At 42.3% G+C, this 17,629-nt stretch overlaps 1 protein-coding gene across 1 annotated transcript; it reads left to right on the forward strand.

Moving 5' to 3' along the window:
- Nucleotides 1-5,816: 5,816 nt before the first annotated feature.
- Nucleotides 5,817-16,480, forward strand: LOC115053042 (coagulation factor VII). The gene is made up of 11 exons (XM_029517605.1): nt 5,817-6,242; nt 12,179-12,260; nt 13,185-13,363; nt 13,543-13,567; nt 13,998-14,111; nt 14,265-14,399; nt 14,824-15,146; nt 15,454-15,568; nt 15,753-15,949; nt 16,024-16,149; nt 16,238-16,480. Exons 1-11 carry the CDS (start codon nt 5,817-5,819, stop codon nt 16,478-16,480), a joined length of 1,965 nt encoding a protein of 654 aa, XP_029373465.1.
- The last annotated feature ends 1,149 nt before the right edge of the window (nt 16,481-17,629 follow it).

Here is a 17,629-nt window from a genome sequence, read left to right on the forward strand (position 1 = left end):
TGCAATTTGTGACGGAAACTAACACGGCCACCAACAGCATGTCGATTCAAACACAGAAGGGAAAGGAAAAAACCAAGGATGGGAGGAAAATTCTGCTGAAATAAGATGGCCTGAAGTTATTGAGGTCATAAAAGCACAGCAAGGTGCAGAAGTGGACTTTTCAAAGTTCGACTGGAATGAAAAATGCGAGATTCTCTGGAGCAATCCTGTCACTGTCATGCATATGTTTGAGAAGAGAGTGGATGTGCTCATTACAGACCTTATCCTGTCACCAGCACAGCCCATTGGTCTGGTGGAGGATTGCTTTTTTCGGGTGGAGTTTAAAGGGCGAGGAAGTCCACATATTCATATGCTGGTTTGGATCAGAGATGCACCACAGCTTGATCTAGAGGATGACGTCGAAATGGCCAAAATCAACTTCATTGACTGTTAAATCAGCTGCCAGATGCCCAATGAGAAAGCTGACCCTGAGCTCCACAAAATAGTATCGGAGGTTCAAGTCCACAGCCGAAACCACTCAAAAACATGCATGAGAGGGAATGTAGCTTGCAGATTTGGTTTTCCCGAAGCTCCCTGTGGAGAAGACAAGAAACACTATCCCGCCCCGGGGACTCCAAAGTTGAAGATGACGAAAACAAAAAACAAGAAATGTGGGGGAAAAACCAAATGCAAGTCAAATAAGAATGAGAAGAATAAGAAAAGAAACAAAAGGAGGCTAAGGAAAAGTTTAAAGCGCTGAGAAACTTTCTCATGGATCCAAATGAATCGTTCCAGGATTTGTCCGACTTGCTGGAGAAATGTGAGATGACCCATGAAGAATACAAAGGATATGTTGATGACCTCACCTGCGGAATGGTCGTCATGATGAAGCGTGATCCCAAGGACAGCTGGGTAAATTGATACAACCCTGATCTACTGAGAGCCTGGAACGCCAACATGGACATACAATACGTACTTGACGACTACATTTGCATCATGTATATGATGTCATATGTGTCAAAGCTGGAGCATGAGATGACAGAGTACCTCAACACGGTCATTCGCCCCATGAAGAAATCCAATGTCAACGAATGGGACGAAATGAAGTAGATCATGCAAGTGTACGCTAAGCACAGGGAGGTCAGCGCTCAGGAAGCAGTGGTACAAGTAAGCAGCCTGCCACTTAAAAAATGCACCCTGTCAGTCATTTTCATATAGACTGACGAGGATGACATGAAAATGAGTCTCCCAGTGAGCAAATTGGTGAACATGAATCCAGACAATGAAGACGTGTGGATGTCTGGATTTCCTGAGATTTCCTGAGAAGTACGCAAACAGACCCGCAACACGTGAATTTCAATTCATGCCTGTCCCAGCCTGCAGTGCTTCTTACTGCATTTACTGGTATTACAGCTTTCAACATTTCTGGAAAAACCCTGCATTCCCTCTTGAAGCTGCCAAGAACTTTAAAGACAGCATATCAAGGTTTTGGAAATACACTAGACGATCTCAGAGCAGTGCTGTCCGATGCAGAGATTTTGATCATAGATGAGATATCCATGGTTTCTAAGGAGCTCTCTGCCTACGTCTATTGGAGATTCCAGCAAATCAAAGGCAACAGGAAACCATTTGGAGGAATGTCTGTCCATGCAGTAGTAGACTTTTACCAGCTGCCACCTCTTGGTAGAGCCTAACTCTGGAGAGATTTCCAGATGGAGACGGATCCTCTCAGTGTCGACGAAAGAGCTTTGCTCACATGGGCCGTCGTTTAAGCCAAAGATTGTCCAGGCAATGCCCTTCATACCTTCGCGACGAGCAAAGAAGTTGATGCTCACAATTCTGCAAATTTGACTGGGCTTAAAAGTTCAAGACATTCCAGCAGAGGACTACAAAAAAGAAGTAAACAGGACGAATGGTCATGACGCATGTTTGCATCAAGGGCAAGAAGAGGGATTTACCTGACATCATACAAACTGCGTGTGGAGCACGGGTAATGGTGATTCGGAACCTGGATATCGAGGATGGGACTGTAAACAGAACTTTCACTGCAATCAGGAACATTGTCAGGAATTTTGACAAAGGCCAACCTACGACAGTGACGCTGATCGGGCTTGAATTGGATAATCCAACAGCAGCTAAGAAATTCCACAAAAGGATTCGAGGACCAATGGAGATTTATTTGTATAGCGCCAAATCATAACAAAGTTACATCAAGGCACTTTACATCTAGAGCAGGTCTAGACCAAACTCTTTATAAATTTATTTAAAGAGACCCAACAGATCCCCCGATGAGCAAGCACTTGGCAACAGTGGCAAGGAAAAACTTCCTTTAAGAGGCAGAAACCTTGAGCAGAACCAGGCTCAGGGGGGGCGGCCATCTACCTCGACCGGTTGGGTTGAGAGTGGGAGAGAGAGAGTGAGACAGCACCTGAGACAGCACTGGAAAACACCGCCTCAGATGCAGTGAGCACGCCTGTCACATCAGACTATGGTCAACAGACTCTAGAGAGTGAGAGACGTTATCCTGCCAGAGAAAGAAAGGCTCCAGTGCATCTACAAGACTATGCAAGATGAATACACAGACACTAAGTGACTTTGGGGCAGAGTAATCCCCTCTCTCTCTAATAAAGACAGCGAATGGGTCATTATATTCACCCAGCCGTTTTTAGTGTGTAACAATAAACTTATTGTGTTATAATGTTGTAAATGGTATATTGTTCTAACAATAAAATATAGATTGAATAGAATAGAATATTTAATATCACTTTTGAAAACTATACACAACATTCATGAAACAGACATGATATGACGAAGTCTTGCCTATACCTAAACTGTACCAACTTTTATGCTTTCATGAAAAATGTTTTAAAAAATTCCACATAGCACCTGCCTATGTCCAAAACATATGTACGGTTTCTAAGAAAACATTGGAACTATTGTGCATGCTCTTTCCCCAGGTCACGGCCGAGAAAGCTCCCCAACTTTGCCTTGATAGAGTTTACAATAAAAGTCACTGCATTAGCGAACAAGCTCCAGTTGCAACACGAGCTAGCACTAGCATAGCTAGCAAACTTTCCGCCATAGCAGCTAACACTGCTCCTGCTAACGTTGGCTTACCTGTCCGGGAGGATGCAACTGACACCATCTCCATGTCGCAGTTGGTTGCCGCGCCCAGAATCAAGCACTGTGGGACCGCGTAGACGACTTGGAAAACAGATCACGTAGATCCAACTTGAGAATAGTGAACATCCCGGAGGGCAGCGAGGATGGTACGGACCCGGTCAAGTTTATCTCTGAACTCCTGGCGGAGTGCATGGGCCCTGGTGTGTTTTCTGACCCGCCCGAACTGGAGAGGGCTCACCGGTCACTTGGCCCAAAACCGAAGGAGGGGAAACCAGCTAGACCATTCGTCGTGCGCTTTCTCCGCTTCCAGCAGAGGGAAGCAGCCCTGCGGTGGTCCCGGAACCATGAGGTGAATTACCAGGGGACACCTCTGAGGCTTTACCCTGACCTGAGCTCCGCGCTGGCGAGGAAACGAGCAGCCTTCAATGAAGTGAAACGGGCTCTCTACCAGAAGGGAGTCCGGTTCCGTCTGATGTACCCGGCCCGTCTAGTAGTAACTTTGGAGGCGCGGTCGTTCACCTTCGATTCACCTGAAGACGCCCGTTTTACAAGCGCCGGGTAACTAAGGAGTAGGCTAATAAAAACGTCTGTGACTGTTGGCACTCATCACCGAGTAGAATGGCTCCTACACCAGGCACCGGAATGAACTAACTGGACTTTACATCAGCAATATTTACACTCGTTTTCACCGTTGGTCCCAGGTGTCCTTTTCCGTTTTAATTACTATATATTATTATCGTTACTTGCTTTTCCCATTGATGTATTTGATTACTCTAGACACAAATGTTGAAACAACCGCTGTGGGATGTAAATATTATTACTTCAAATGTTACCTTTAAAGTAAGCAATTTAATACCTGACACTGGGTTAAAGCCCAACTGCATTTGTCTCTGCGTTTGTTTACTTCATTGCTATACGTTTTTATAATATAACCATTACTTTTGATCGGGAGTACCTAAAGTGAAAATAGGATTAAGGAGGATGCACTCAAGGAAGAACAGGGGAGATATGGTGAGCCTGCAGTTTCCCTCAGTTTGGGAGGTAAACATAGGCATTGTTTTTATTTTGTTTTATCATGTTCTGTTGTTATTTGGGGGTTCTTTTAGGGCTATTAAGGTGTTGGGGGAGTGCATCTCTGGATCTCAAATCTATCCCAGCAGTTTTGTCAGTTTATTTCCACCGTTTTACGATATATTTTTAAGTGGAGGCTTCTTCAGGCTCTTGGGAGTGAGGGTTGGGCTGTGGTGCGGCGGACCATGTGTTCCCAAAAACCTTACTGATAGATCTAGTAGACCATGAACAGGACACAGGATGATAATCAGAGTACAGGAGGGGCAGACGTAAGACTTATTTCATGGAATGGCTTGAACAGACCTGTAAAGCTAGCTAGAATATTTGCACATCTGAAACTTTTTAAATGTGAAGTTGCATTTTTACAAGAGACACATTTAATGGTTAAAGATCACATCAGATTAAAAAAACAGTGGGTTGGCCAAATTTTTCATTCAAATTTCAACTCCAGATCACGTGGCACAGCAATTATAATTCATAAAAAAACACTCTTCAATGCCACAAAAATTATATCTGACCCACATGGCTGTTTTATTATCGTTTCAGGGTCCCTCTACCACAAACCCGTTCTATTGGTTAGCATATACGCACCCAACTGGGATGATGAGAAATTCATAGAAAAGGTAATCTCGTCTATACCTGACCTAAACTCGCCCTGCCTGATTTTTGGAGGAGACTTAAACTGTACAATTAACCCATCCTTGGACCGTTCTAACCCAAAATCCAAAATCCCCTCCAAAACAGCTAAAACACTGTCAGCGTTTATGAACCAAATTGGATGTTTTGACCCATGGCGCTTTCGCTTCCCTCATAGTAAAGTATTCTCATTTTTTTCACATGTCCACCATTCGTATAGCAGAATCGATTATTTTTTCATAGACAGCCTATTAATCCCCTTTGTCAAAAATATAGAATATGCCACCATAATTGAATCCGACCATGCCCCAGTAATATTAGATCTTTTCTTCCCACTTAACTTCTCTGACCGGGCCCCATGGAGATTCGATACCACACTACTGACAGACGAAGGATTCTGCCAGTCAATTTCAACAGCCATTGATAATTTCCTAGAAACCAATAACAAGGATAATGTCTCCCCTTCTTTGCTCTGGCAGACTCTTAAAGTGGTAATAAGGGGAGATATTATCTCCTACACATCCAGGGTTAATAAAGCTAGGAAGCTAGAACAAGAACAACTTCTCAGTTCAATATTTGATATAGATCGCCAATACTCTCTCTCTCCCACTCCGGAACTTTATAAAAACAAGCTGAATCTTCAAGCCAAATATGAATTATTGTCGTCTGAAAAGACAGAACGTATATTACTGAAATCACGAGGCTTTGTCTATGAACATGGCGAAAAGGCCAGCAGACTGTTAGCGCATCAATTAAAATGTAAATCTTCCACCCAACAGATTACACAAATACAAAAAGAAAATGGGGAACTTACTACAGACCCCCTCGAAATCAACAATACCTTCAAGGCATTTTACTCAAAACTCTATACTTCAGAAGCACCCAGTGATGATACCGTTATGCACAACTTTTTCAAGAACTTAGACGCCCCTGTTATCATTCTCGCTCATAAAGCAGAACTAGAACTACCTTTTCGACTGACAGAGGTTTCAAATGCAATTTCGGCGATGCAGGGTGGCAAGGCCCCGGGCCCCGATGGATATCCAATTGAATTCTACAACAAATTTTCAGCCAAACTGACGCCACTTATTTTGGACATGTTTAATGATTCGCTGGGTACTGGGGCCTTGCCGCAAACACTAACTGAGGCATCCATAACACTTATACCGAAGCCGGGGAAGGACAAGACACAGTGCGGATCATATCGGCCCATCTCGTTGTTAAATAGCGACATTAAAATTCTGGCCAAGGCTCTTGCCCGGCGCCTGGAATCTGCTACTGATGAGGTGATCTCCCCCGATCAAACAGGTTTTATGACTGGTCGCCACTCCTTCTCTAACATCCGGAACCTTCTCAATGTCGTATACTCCCCTGCATCCGGGGAGGTACCAGAAGTGGTTATCTCCCTGGATGCAGAGAAGGCTTTTGACAGGGTGGAGTGGGCGTATTTATTTGAATGTCTGCGGGCCTTTGGTTTCGGTCCCACTTTTATTGCCTGGATTAATCTTCTATACGCCTCACCAAAGGCATCAGTGGTTACAAACGGGAAGCGATCTGAATTTTTTTCACTGTTGAGAGGGACACGTCAGGGGTGCCCACTAAGTCCACTCTTGTTTGCATTCGCCATTGAGCCTCTGTCCATCATGTTAAAATCTTCCCCAGATATAAATGGAATATCTAGATGGGGGAGGGAACACAAGGTGGCTCTATACGCCGATGACTTACTGCTGTATGTGTCTGACCCGGTGCGGTGTGTTCCCTACATAGTTCAGGTGTTGCATAGGTTTGGTATCTTTTCGGGATATAAGACTAACCTTACGAAAAGTGAGTGCTTTCCGGTGAACAACCTAGCTCTTGCAATTCCACAAAGGTACCTGCCATTTCATCTGTCTAAATCTGGTTTTAGATATCTAGGAATCAATATTACGCGGACTTTCTCTAAACTATTCAAAGAAAACTTCACTCCCCTCATTGATAAACTAAAAAACGACTTGCAAAACTGGAGGTCCATTACTCTACCACTCTCATTGGCTGGAAAGATCAACTGTATAAAAATGAACGTGTTACCCCGATTCCTCTATCTTTTTCAGTGTCTCCCTATATTTCTCCCAAAATCCTTTTTTCAGTCCCTTGATAAAACTATATCATCATTCATTTAGGGGGGGAAAGCCCCTAGAATACAAAAAAGACTTCTGCAGCGACATCGATCCCAGGGCGGATTGGGTTTGCCAAATTTGCTTCACTATCACTGGGCAGCCAATATTCAGAAAATCATATACTGGTTTCATGCTCCAAAGCTGTCATGGTGTGAAATTGAAAATGAGTCGTGCATATTGACATCGCTTCCTGCCCTGGTTACTTCGAGCCTCCCTCTGTCTACTCCGCTTTATTCTTCTAACCCTGTTGTTATTAATACTTTACGAATTTGGTCACAATTTCGAAACCACTTTGGTTTAACTGATTTTTCTCATCTGTGATAACCACCTCTTTGTCCCGCCTAGATTAGACAACGCCTTTGCCCAGTGGAAAAGACTAGACCTCTCCAAATTTAAAGATCTCTACAGCGAGGGTGTCTTCTCTATCTTTAGTCATCTCTCTCAAAAATTCAACCTCCCCAATTCAAGCCTTTTTCGATATTTCCAGGTCCGACATTTCATGCAAAATTTAGATACAAACTTCCCGAGAGCACCCCAACCTACTGCTATGGACGACATCCTCCAAATTCCCTCCAACCCAAAAGGCTTCATTTCAAGAATTTACTCCAACATATCATCTCTAGGAGACGCCTCTCTCATTAAAATTAAAGGGAAATGGGAGGAGGAGCTTGGGGATGTCATACCTGAGGAATCCTGGACTGAGGCTCTGAAGAGAGCCAATGGAACTACTTCACGTGCTAGGCTAGGGGTAATTCAGTTTAAAGTCTTGCACCGCACCCACCTCTCCAAATCTAGGCTGGCCAGATTTCATCCCGAGATGGATGAGAATTGCAGCAGATGCCATGCTGCCTCGGCAACACTAACACACATGTTCTGGTCATGTTCTTCCCTCTCAGACTACTGGTCAGCAATCTTCAGAACTCTTTCACAGGCATTATCCCTAAATCTGCAACCTAACGCCCACTCTGCCATCTTCGGTATAGTACTTCTGTTGCAAATTCTTTCATTCAGCCTGGAGCGCTGCCATACCCGATACCCTGACTTCACCCATCACCTTGCGGATTGAATCCAAACAATGATTCCATCTTGTCCCCCATCTTGTGTTGTGGTTTAGCTAGCTTCAGCTTCCCTCTTGTCTTCTCTTTCAGCGTTGTTTTGCAATCCATATCCTCTTTTCTTGCCTTTGCCCCCATTCATAATCGAAGCAAAATATATTTGTGTCAACAAGTAAAGATAATTGAATTTCATGAATTTAAGGCCAGTACACGGAGCTCTGTTACAATGCTGCCATGCTGTTTAGCACGCAACCGGATCACAGAATCAATTACACCAAATATTGACAAAACTTCGACATGTAATGAGCTGTCTATCAAGCAGGCATGTATTAAAAGGAGTCTCTTCTCTATGGGAACAAATCCTTTATATTTTTTTTACTCAGTGTTGTATTTGTAGTAATTTTTAGAAAGTCCTGCATATGAAGTTTGACTTGCTTGAAGCTGGCAAATGTAGCATCTCCATTTGAATGTTTTCACTGTAGTGATAATAGGCCTCAATAAATTTTGTGATAAGATTTAATAAACAGCTTTTAATGAAAAACAAGAAACATCAATCTCATACAGTTTAAAGGAGTTCTTTTGGATGACTGTGGCTAAAATCACTTTTTAAAACATTAGACTGAACAATAAATGTTCATTTATTTGACCAAATGTAGTAATAAACAGACCAAGTTAAGTCTGTTCCATTAATCTAGATTGGATGGGGCTCAGGTCGTTTTTTGATAACCAGTTCATTGTTGTTGTTGTTTTTTTTTTTACATTTTATATTTAACATAACAACTTTCAACTGCACCAGTCTGCAAAGAGTCTGTCCAGCAGTCCCTTCAGCACATAGGACCTTTAGAAGATGCCGTGTACAGTGAGATGGTATTCAATCTATGGCTTTCTCCTCTTTCAAATTGTGGTCAGTCTTTCAGAAAGTCCAAAATCCAGTATTGTAGCAGGGTGTTGAGCCCCAGTTAGCGCAACATGTTGACCTGATGCTGTGGTATTACGGTCTGGGCATCTGGGCAGAAGCATTCTAATTTTCCAGGTGGAATGCAGTGGTAAAGACATCATCTGAAGAAGGATAGGACTGGTACGCAAACTGGAATAGGTCAAGTGAAGATGGTAGGACCAGTCTTTTGTAAGACTTGAATGTTGAATGAATGCAATGAAGGAGGTATATGATACCAGACAATAGCTATTGTAACTAGATTTTTTTTTTTTTTGAGGATAGGAAGAATGGTTGATGTTTTGTAACATGATGCCACCATGAATTGACGCAGGGAGATGTCGTATCTTTCAGCTGCTCAACAAATCCTTTGAGAACACATCCTGGTATACTGTCCAGACCTGCAGCCCTGTGGTGGTTGGTCTTTTTCAGGATGCTGTGGATTTCAAGTTTAAATGTATAGAAGATTCTGAGTATTTCCTCTCAGACGCTGGGTCTTTATAAAGAACCAGTTGTCTCACCATTTTCACAAACAAGCCTCCCTCTAATAAATGCCTACAACAACAACAAAAAACAGGTAAGTGCCACTAATTTTAATAGTGTTCTCCATGCTGACTACTCTGTCATGCATGTCTTTAATGTTGTCCTCATTGGCACACATATCTCCATCTCCTGCACTGCAGCTGCTCCAACAGCGTGGAGAGTGAGGACTCAGTATTAGTTAAGGTGCTTCGAATGGTGGTTGTTTTCTTGTTGGGATATTTGTACAAATCTTCCTTAATTCCCTCAAGAGCTTCTAAGAATTTAGTGAGGGTTTCTTTCCCTGTCTGCCATGCCTTTTCTTTTATCATGTATCTGTCATGAAACCTTAGTTTTACCTAATTTACCTAAAGTTGTATTTTTCCATACATAATATAAAAAATGTCTCTAGATCTAATACATTCTTTAAAATTATGAGAATACTAAGCATGATAGAGCCAATTGTTACAGTGAGACACAGATACATGTCTGCACTCTTTGGTTGCAACTGGAAGTATCCTCTTTTAATGTCATTTTAATATATTCCACAATGATGCTCATGTGTCTGATCACACAGGTTAATTTTTCTTCTTTTTCTTTTTTGCCCAACATCAAGATGTAGCTTTAACATAATGTACAGGTCCTTTACTAACCCTAACCCATCTAAAAGAGTAAATTTACCTTTAAAACCATGTCCTCTGTAAACAATAAAGAAATAAGTAAGCTCAGTTACTTAGCACTCTAACCACGACCTAATGGAATCTTCTCCAACATCAGCTCTATTTCAGGATTTTCAGAAGGTCAGTGACCTCTGACGTTGCCATGCCTCTGAGCTGCTGATGGGACATCTCTGTGTCAATATTTGAATTCAGGGGAAAGTTCAATCGATTGGCTTCATCACTGTTCTCCATTTTGTTATTTTAGCCCTAAATAGGCACCATTCTCTCAACCACAGGAGATATCAGAAAACAGAAGACTAAAAGAAGCAAATAAAGGCAACAAGTGACGACAGCAGATGACAAGAGACAAAGAGAGAAAAGAGGAAACAACAAGAGGCAACGTGAACCAACAGGAGATGAAAGGAGATGACGGGAGACGACAGGAGACGACAAGAGGCAATAGGAGATGGCTGGTAGGTGGACTTACAGGTTCTGACCTGGAGGTTCAGTGTCCCAGTGAGATTTGAGGAGGAGGCGATGAAGAGAAGAAAGAAGAGAGAGGAGATAAAATAACGTGGAGAAGGAAGAGAATGATTGCTCGATTTATAATATATCAATTAGTCATAACATTATGACCACCTTCCCCATATTATGTTTTTGTCAATGGAGGTCTTGACTCCTCTGAACCTCTGAAATTGAGGTGAGGGATCTGGATCAAGACATGGAGCCTCCATGGTTTAGATTTGTTGGTCCAACCCATCCCACAGATGATTGAGTGGATTGAGATCTGGGGAATTTGGTGTCAATGCCTTGAACTGGTTGTTGTTCCTTTTGAACCATTGTTGCAGTGATGATGATGATCCTGCTGAAAGAGGCCACTGACATTAGGGAATACTGTTTCCATGAAGACCTAGACTTGGTCTGGACGAAGACTCTGTCTTCAAGTGATTCTCCTTCCTTGAACCCCTTCTGGTTGGTGCTGCCCCAGGAGACTGTGACCATAACATAGAACTGCGGTGTTGAAGAAGCTCTGACTCACATCGTACTGTCAAAGTGACTTGTCAAAGTCTCTCTGATCCTCACACAAGACTGTTTTGCTGTTTCAATGTCAACTTCAGCAGTTAGTGTTTACCTGCTGCCTGATAGACCCACCCACTGATAGGTATTGATGGCAACCAGATTTGTCCCAACCGCTGGCAAGTGTCCATAGTAATAGGATATATCCCACTTACTGACTGGTATCCAGATAATCAATGCTTTACTCTCAGTGGTCATAATGTAAACTGAATTTAACAGTGGAGACAGTGGAGGAGCACATGACAGTGAATGTTACACATAATGACTGATTTGTATACACTGGTTGAAGCTTCCTCCTGTTTTTTTTTTTTGTTTGTTTTTTTTTTTATCTCTTCTTAATGTGTTCTGATTGGTTGTCTTGTAGATGTATTTTTATTGGTTCATAGCATTTTTTAGTAAATTTTCCATTTTCACTGACACACACATTAATGTGTAAATTTCAGTTTCGGGTTCAGATTTATCATGCAACATGTTAGCATGTTGCTGCGTTTTGTAAAATTTTTTATATTATAGCATAATAATGACATCACTTGGCTAAAGAACTGTGAACTGTGAAGGTGACCTGATGGTGTCACTGTCACTGTTTGGGAGGAAAAATAATTTTTGCAATGTTGTCTCTTGAAATTATTCAGCTGAAATTGACTAAAATCTTTTCCTCCTCCTCGTTTTTTAACCTTGTCTGCCTTACACAGACAAGGTTAAAAGGTGAAAGTGATCAGTTAATTTACTGTTGGGGCTGATAACCAAAGTGTCACTTAATTTTGTCTTATATATTTCCTTTCCCTGGACTTTCTCAGTGGTGCCCCTATACAAATGACCTTTTTAATTTTTCATGAAAAATTTCAGACATGTGAATGTGGGACTGTCCAACTCATTGGACAGATGTTCTGCAGGTGCTGATTTAATTAATTGACTTTCAGTGTAGACCCTGAATCTGATAAACATGAACCTGATTGTGTATGTCCGCAGAGAAAGATATCGCTGACACACACAGTGCTGACTCTGACCGTCTGCATCCAGCTCATCCAAGCTACAGCTGAGACAGGCTCAGGTAAACTCTCCTGTCCTTTCCTGTCTTGAGATAACACTTTGTCACAGCAGATGCTATATGAGTTAGTGTAACGTAACATGTAATTCTGGCCCACAGACTATCTGAAAAAGTGGACATATGTTGTGGAGCTGTAAATACCCAGGAGAGAGACAGGTGTCAATCACACAGTAGCCAAGCCTCCTAATCCATCCCCTGTTTCGTGGTCTATATTCCTCCAAAGGGCACATTCATTTAGAAGATTAACTTTGTACTGTATTGAAGACTTGAAACTAGAGAATGAGACCATAAACTAATTATGAAGTCACCTCCTGATAGTCATTAGATGAAAAGCAAGTTTAAGGCTCTTAAGCATTGGCTTGACTTTGCAGACCCAGTTTCCAGGTCCAGGTTTAGTCTGTGGTTTAACCTCTGACCTTGTCACATGATTCAGTTGACCTCACCATTGTTAGCATGTAAACAAAGACCTGCTGGAAACCACCAGTCCAGTCATTCCTCTTTTCATGAGGAAACCTCTTATGATTTTCCAAAAACAAGCACTTGGACAGGATGGACTGACAAGGGTCAAATGGCAAAGGCTTATGTGAATTAACTAAATATGTTTTTGGTCATAATTTAGAAGTTCAGACTCAGTTTCTTTATCCTGTAAAGGATAGAATAAAAAAAAGAAAAAAAGAACAAAGGATCTAAGGGCAACTTCACTGTTTACATGTTGGCTTGTCTCTACATATCTTTGTTTCCTTGTTTAAATTTTTCCTGTGTGTGGCTTCAGTTCATTACGCATTTGGCATGTGTAAATAGTTTTAGACACAAACCCACTTCCTTTTTTTTGGGGGGGCAGAAACAATTTTATTAAAATTTCACTTGGTCTCTTCATTGCTCTGTGTATGCCCTGGTGTCAGTGTCATTGACTCTGTCCACCCTCAGTGTTCCTGGATCCATCGGCAGCAGGTCAGATCCTTCGCTCCTCTTTCTTCTCCAGAAGGCGTCGGGCCAACTCCTTGCGTTTTGAGGAGATGTTACCAGGAGACCTAGAGAGAGAATGCTACGAGGAGAGCTGCTCTCAGGAGGAGGCTGCAGAGATCTTCCAGACCAAGGAAAAGACGGTACGATCTTTCTAATCTAAGAGTGTTCATATGAAAAATCTGTTAAATCCAGCCCTCTGTGTTTAGCTCCTTCACATAGTGTGGAAAAGTTCCTGTTGTTGTTTGATATTATCCTTGTTCTAACTGTTCACCTGGACCAACTTCTGCACTTTTAACTCTCAATATCTTGTGCCTCACAGCTGGAGTTTTGGTTCAGATACACAAGTAAGTACAACATGATCGATTAAAAGTCACAGAAGTCACATGACCCTGCTGTTCAGATGGTTCCTCTGCTGCTGAAGGCTCCATTCGTGCAGAGGTCCATTTGTGACCTCATTAATATGAATTAATGTAAAGCTTTAAATTAATTGCATAATTTGAAATGTATTTGATTCTTTTAACCAACAACAAAAGCTGTTAGCTAACTGGGACTCTTCTTATATCTTACATGTTCTTCATCAGCAGATAGAGATATAATGATACACTCATCAAAATTCAAATCTAAGCTGACATCAATTCAATTACAGCAATTTTAAACCATTTAAACTTTGATTTAATTGTAAATTTAATTAAATCATTTGGTTCATCTGATGACATAATTTCGATTGTATGAATGAGACGTGCTGCGTTTAAGGGTCTGTCCTGTGTGGCATAGATCTGAACCCGTGTCAGATAAACCCTTGTCTGAATGGAGGGATCTGCACTTTGGATCGAGGAGACTTCATATGTCTTTGTCTTCCTCAGTACAGTGGCAAGAACTGTCAATCAGGTAAATATCACCTGAAATCTTAACCCAGTTAGTCCAAAGTGTCAGGTAACATTCCTTTGTTCACCTGTGTCACGGGTAGAGTCCAGCAGGGGGATGTTAGTTGGATGCCTTCTATTAACGCAGAACTTTGGTCTTGGTTGTACCTGTGTGCAGAGGTGTTGCGGTGTCACTACAGAAATGGAGGCTGTTTGCAGTACTGCAGGGACCTGACAGGGGAAACTGGAGTTCAGTGTGGCTGCACTGAGGGATTCAAACTGGACCCTGATGGGCAGAGCTGCTCCCCCACAGGTAACACTCAGAGAATTGCAGTTACTACTATAACTCATTTTTTCAGCTTTTTCCCTATTTTGGGTCACTGTGCACAGCAAGTCAGCTCTGCTCATGACTTGACTTTGCCAGGGTGCCCTTCCCGACCCAACCCTATCTATTTTTCCAGGCTTGAGACTGCCACAAGAATACCACTGGTTTGTGGGTTTGTTTGTTTGTTTGTTTGCTTGTTTAGTTTTTTAAACATTTGTCAAAAGTGGGATTTGAATCCACACTTCCAGGGGACGGGTTACCTGAACTACTACAGTTATGAATGTATTTACTAAAGTTATTACTGTAACTACTGCAATTAGCACAGTGAATTAATAATAATAAAAACTGGATCAGTCCTTCACCTTACAGGAATGTTTGGTTCAGTCAGTCTTTGTTCTGTATCCCTGCCCAGTCTTGTTCCCGTGTGGTCGAGAGCGGATGCACATGTTGTCCCAAAGTCGTTCTCTGCTGGACCTCTTTGAACGGGTCAATGTCACTATGGAGCTGGACAGTAACATTACAGACAGCTGGGAACCTAAACTGAATTTAACAGTGGAGACAGTGGAGGAGCACATGACAGTGAATGTCACACATAGACAGAGAGAAATCAATGGCACTGACCTGTGGGAGGACAGTCAAGGTCTTGAAGATGGAGGAGGAGAAGAGGAAGGCACAGAGGCAGATACTCGTATCGTGGGTGGAGTTCTGGAGAAGCAAGGAGGGAGTCCATGGCAGGTCAAAGAGATGTTTTGTTATTCTCCATTTAAGAGAAGCAGCGTCCATGTCTGTTTTAGTAATAGGACTGTCTATCCTCACTATTATCTAGCAGCTAAGGAACCAGATATTTTGTTCAAGTAAACATGAATGAATGAATGAATGAATAACCCTAACCCTAAAGAAATGAAATCATACCACATGCTAACATTAAAGAGTGAATTAAAAGTTATCTGTGACTGCAGTCTTTAGGTTTGTAACACTGACAGAATCAGTGACAAGATGCTAATACATTAACATTCCTGTGTGTCTGTGTGTGTGTGTTCAGGTTCTGATCCACAGGTCTGATGGTTATGGTTTCTGTGGAGGAACTCTGGTTTCTGATCGCTGGGTTGTCTCTGCTGCTCACTGCTTTGATGAGTCTGCAGACCATGTTACCATAGGTGACAGCACTTGTGTGTGTGTGTGTGTGTGCATGCGTGTATGCAAGTTTACAATATCTGCTCCTTTATGCTTTTTACTGTAATAAAGCTGCTGTTCATAGACCCACAATATTAATATAAAATGATAAATCATTCAAATTATAGCTAATACATGAATGCAACTACTGTGTGTGTGTGTATGTAGGAGACTATGATAAGAAGCGTCCTGATCCAGGTGAGCAGCTGATAAAGATAGAGAGGGTCTTCATACATCCTTACTTCCACTCGTTCACCTTCGATAGTGACATTGCTCTTGTGTATCTGGCCCGGCCTGTCATCAGGGGCCCAACGGCCATTGCTGCCTGTCTGCCTGACGCACACCTGGCCAAGTACCTGCTGAAGGTAACTTTATTCATCACAATCACTTGTGTGTATGTATTAAGCAGCCTTGCAGATGCCATGATGTGTGTATTCAGGAGAATAACCGAGGTGTGGTGACGGGCTGGGGACTCACCCGATTCATGGGCCGATCTTCCAGGTTCCTGAGGAGGGTGGCACTCCCAGTCGTTAGCTACAAAGACTGCATCGCTTCCACCGAACAGGTAAGCAGTTCCACCTGAGAGCAGCGACACACCTCACCTGATCTGGTCTGATAAGATCTGATCATTTTTAATGTTGAACCCCACACAGGTGATCACAGACAATATGTTCTGTGCTGGTTACCTGGACACAAGCAAGGATGCCTGTAGTGGAGACAGTGGAGGACCGTTTATGGTGAATTACAGAGGGACCTGGTTTCTAACTGGAGTCATCAGCTGGGGGGAGAAATGTGCTGCCAAGGGCAAGTATGGAGTTTATACCCGACTGGGGAACTTTCTGAACTGGATCAGAGATACCATGGAGCAGCGGGACCTGAATGGGACCCAGAGCTGAGAGATGAGAGCTGATTAGAACAGGATTCAAACCCCATCATAAGCCATGTGCCCTGATTACAGACACAGATGCCTGTTTGTTGATGTTGATGTTGATGTCCCCACAGCACAACACATTATTACATAACATTATTATCATTATCATATGCGCCACCACCACCATCATCATCATCATCATCATCATCATCATCATTATTATCATTATTATCATAATCTCTACCACCATCATCCTCATCATCATCATCATTATCATCATTATCATTATTATCATAATCTCTACCACCATCATCCTCATCATCACCATGATTGTCATCATCATGTAGAACTGTCAGGACATGCAACCCACTCACAGCACTGGCCCCTATCCTGTCTGTGTGGAAACTTATCTCTGCTGGTGATAAAGACAAGTACTGGCCTGACCCTCAGCTATTGGCTGGTCCCAGGTCATGTCACTGTGATTGATAAAGCAACAGAATTTCCACTGGGGAATAAGAAATATTTCTGATTCAGATCAAGCGCTGACATCCCCTGGGAACTGTTCTCTGGAGGCAGAACCTGGACTGACTTCTCTGGGTCCTGCACAGATCTGAACCAGCCCTGGTACTTGAAGAGTCAGACTATGCCAGATTTGGATAGTAATTTAATTGGAAAAAGTTCAATGTGAAGGAGCCACAGTGTTGTCATGACCACAGCCTCCCTCTGTTGTGTTATGCCTATATTTAGGTATCTGTAGGTACCTATTTTTGTATTTAGCATGTCCTCAGTCCTGAATCTGAGGACAAAGAACAAGAGCAGCTCATTAGGCTTGTCATCTCTACGCTTGCATCAACCATCTGAGTTAAGACATGAGGTTTGATGCCAAAGTCATTGTTAGACCTTTGGACAGAGGACACATGTAGCTACAGACAGTTACAGTTTTTGTTGTAAAAAACTTTGAGTATCAGTGTCTGACTGTTTTATCAGTGATTATGAAATTCTGTCAAGGCTGACACTCAGTGTCCTCCTCCATCATCACTCTCTTATTTTTTTTTTTACTTCTGTTTTGTGTTTATTTGTGTGTTCAGTGGCTTCACTGTATCCTCAACCTGTCATCCTCAGTATGTCTTCACTCTTTCATACTCAGTGTCTTCTATACCTGCCTTCCTCACTG

Source organism: Echeneis naucrates, chromosome 13 (genome assembly GCF_900963305.1).
Source record: "Echeneis naucrates chromosome 13, fEcheNa1.1, whole genome shotgun sequence".
Lineage (NCBI taxonomy): Eukaryota > Metazoa > Chordata > Actinopteri > Carangiformes > Echeneidae > Echeneis > Echeneis naucrates.

Excerpts from the sequence above, each read along its gene's own strand:
- LOC115053042 (XM_029517605.1), top strand. The coding sequence starts at position 5,817 with ATGCAGGGTGGCAAGGCCCCGGGCCCCGATGGATATCCAATTGAATTC. Across the intron at positions 13,568-13,997 it reads GTTTTGGTTCAGATACACAA|ATCTGAACCCGTGTCAGATA; the intron begins GTAAGTACAACA and ends TGTGTGGCATAG. Across the intron at positions 15,147-15,453 it reads AAGGAGGGAGTCCATGGCAG|GTTCTGATCCACAGGTCTGA; the intron begins GTCAAAGAGATG and ends GTGTGTGTTCAG.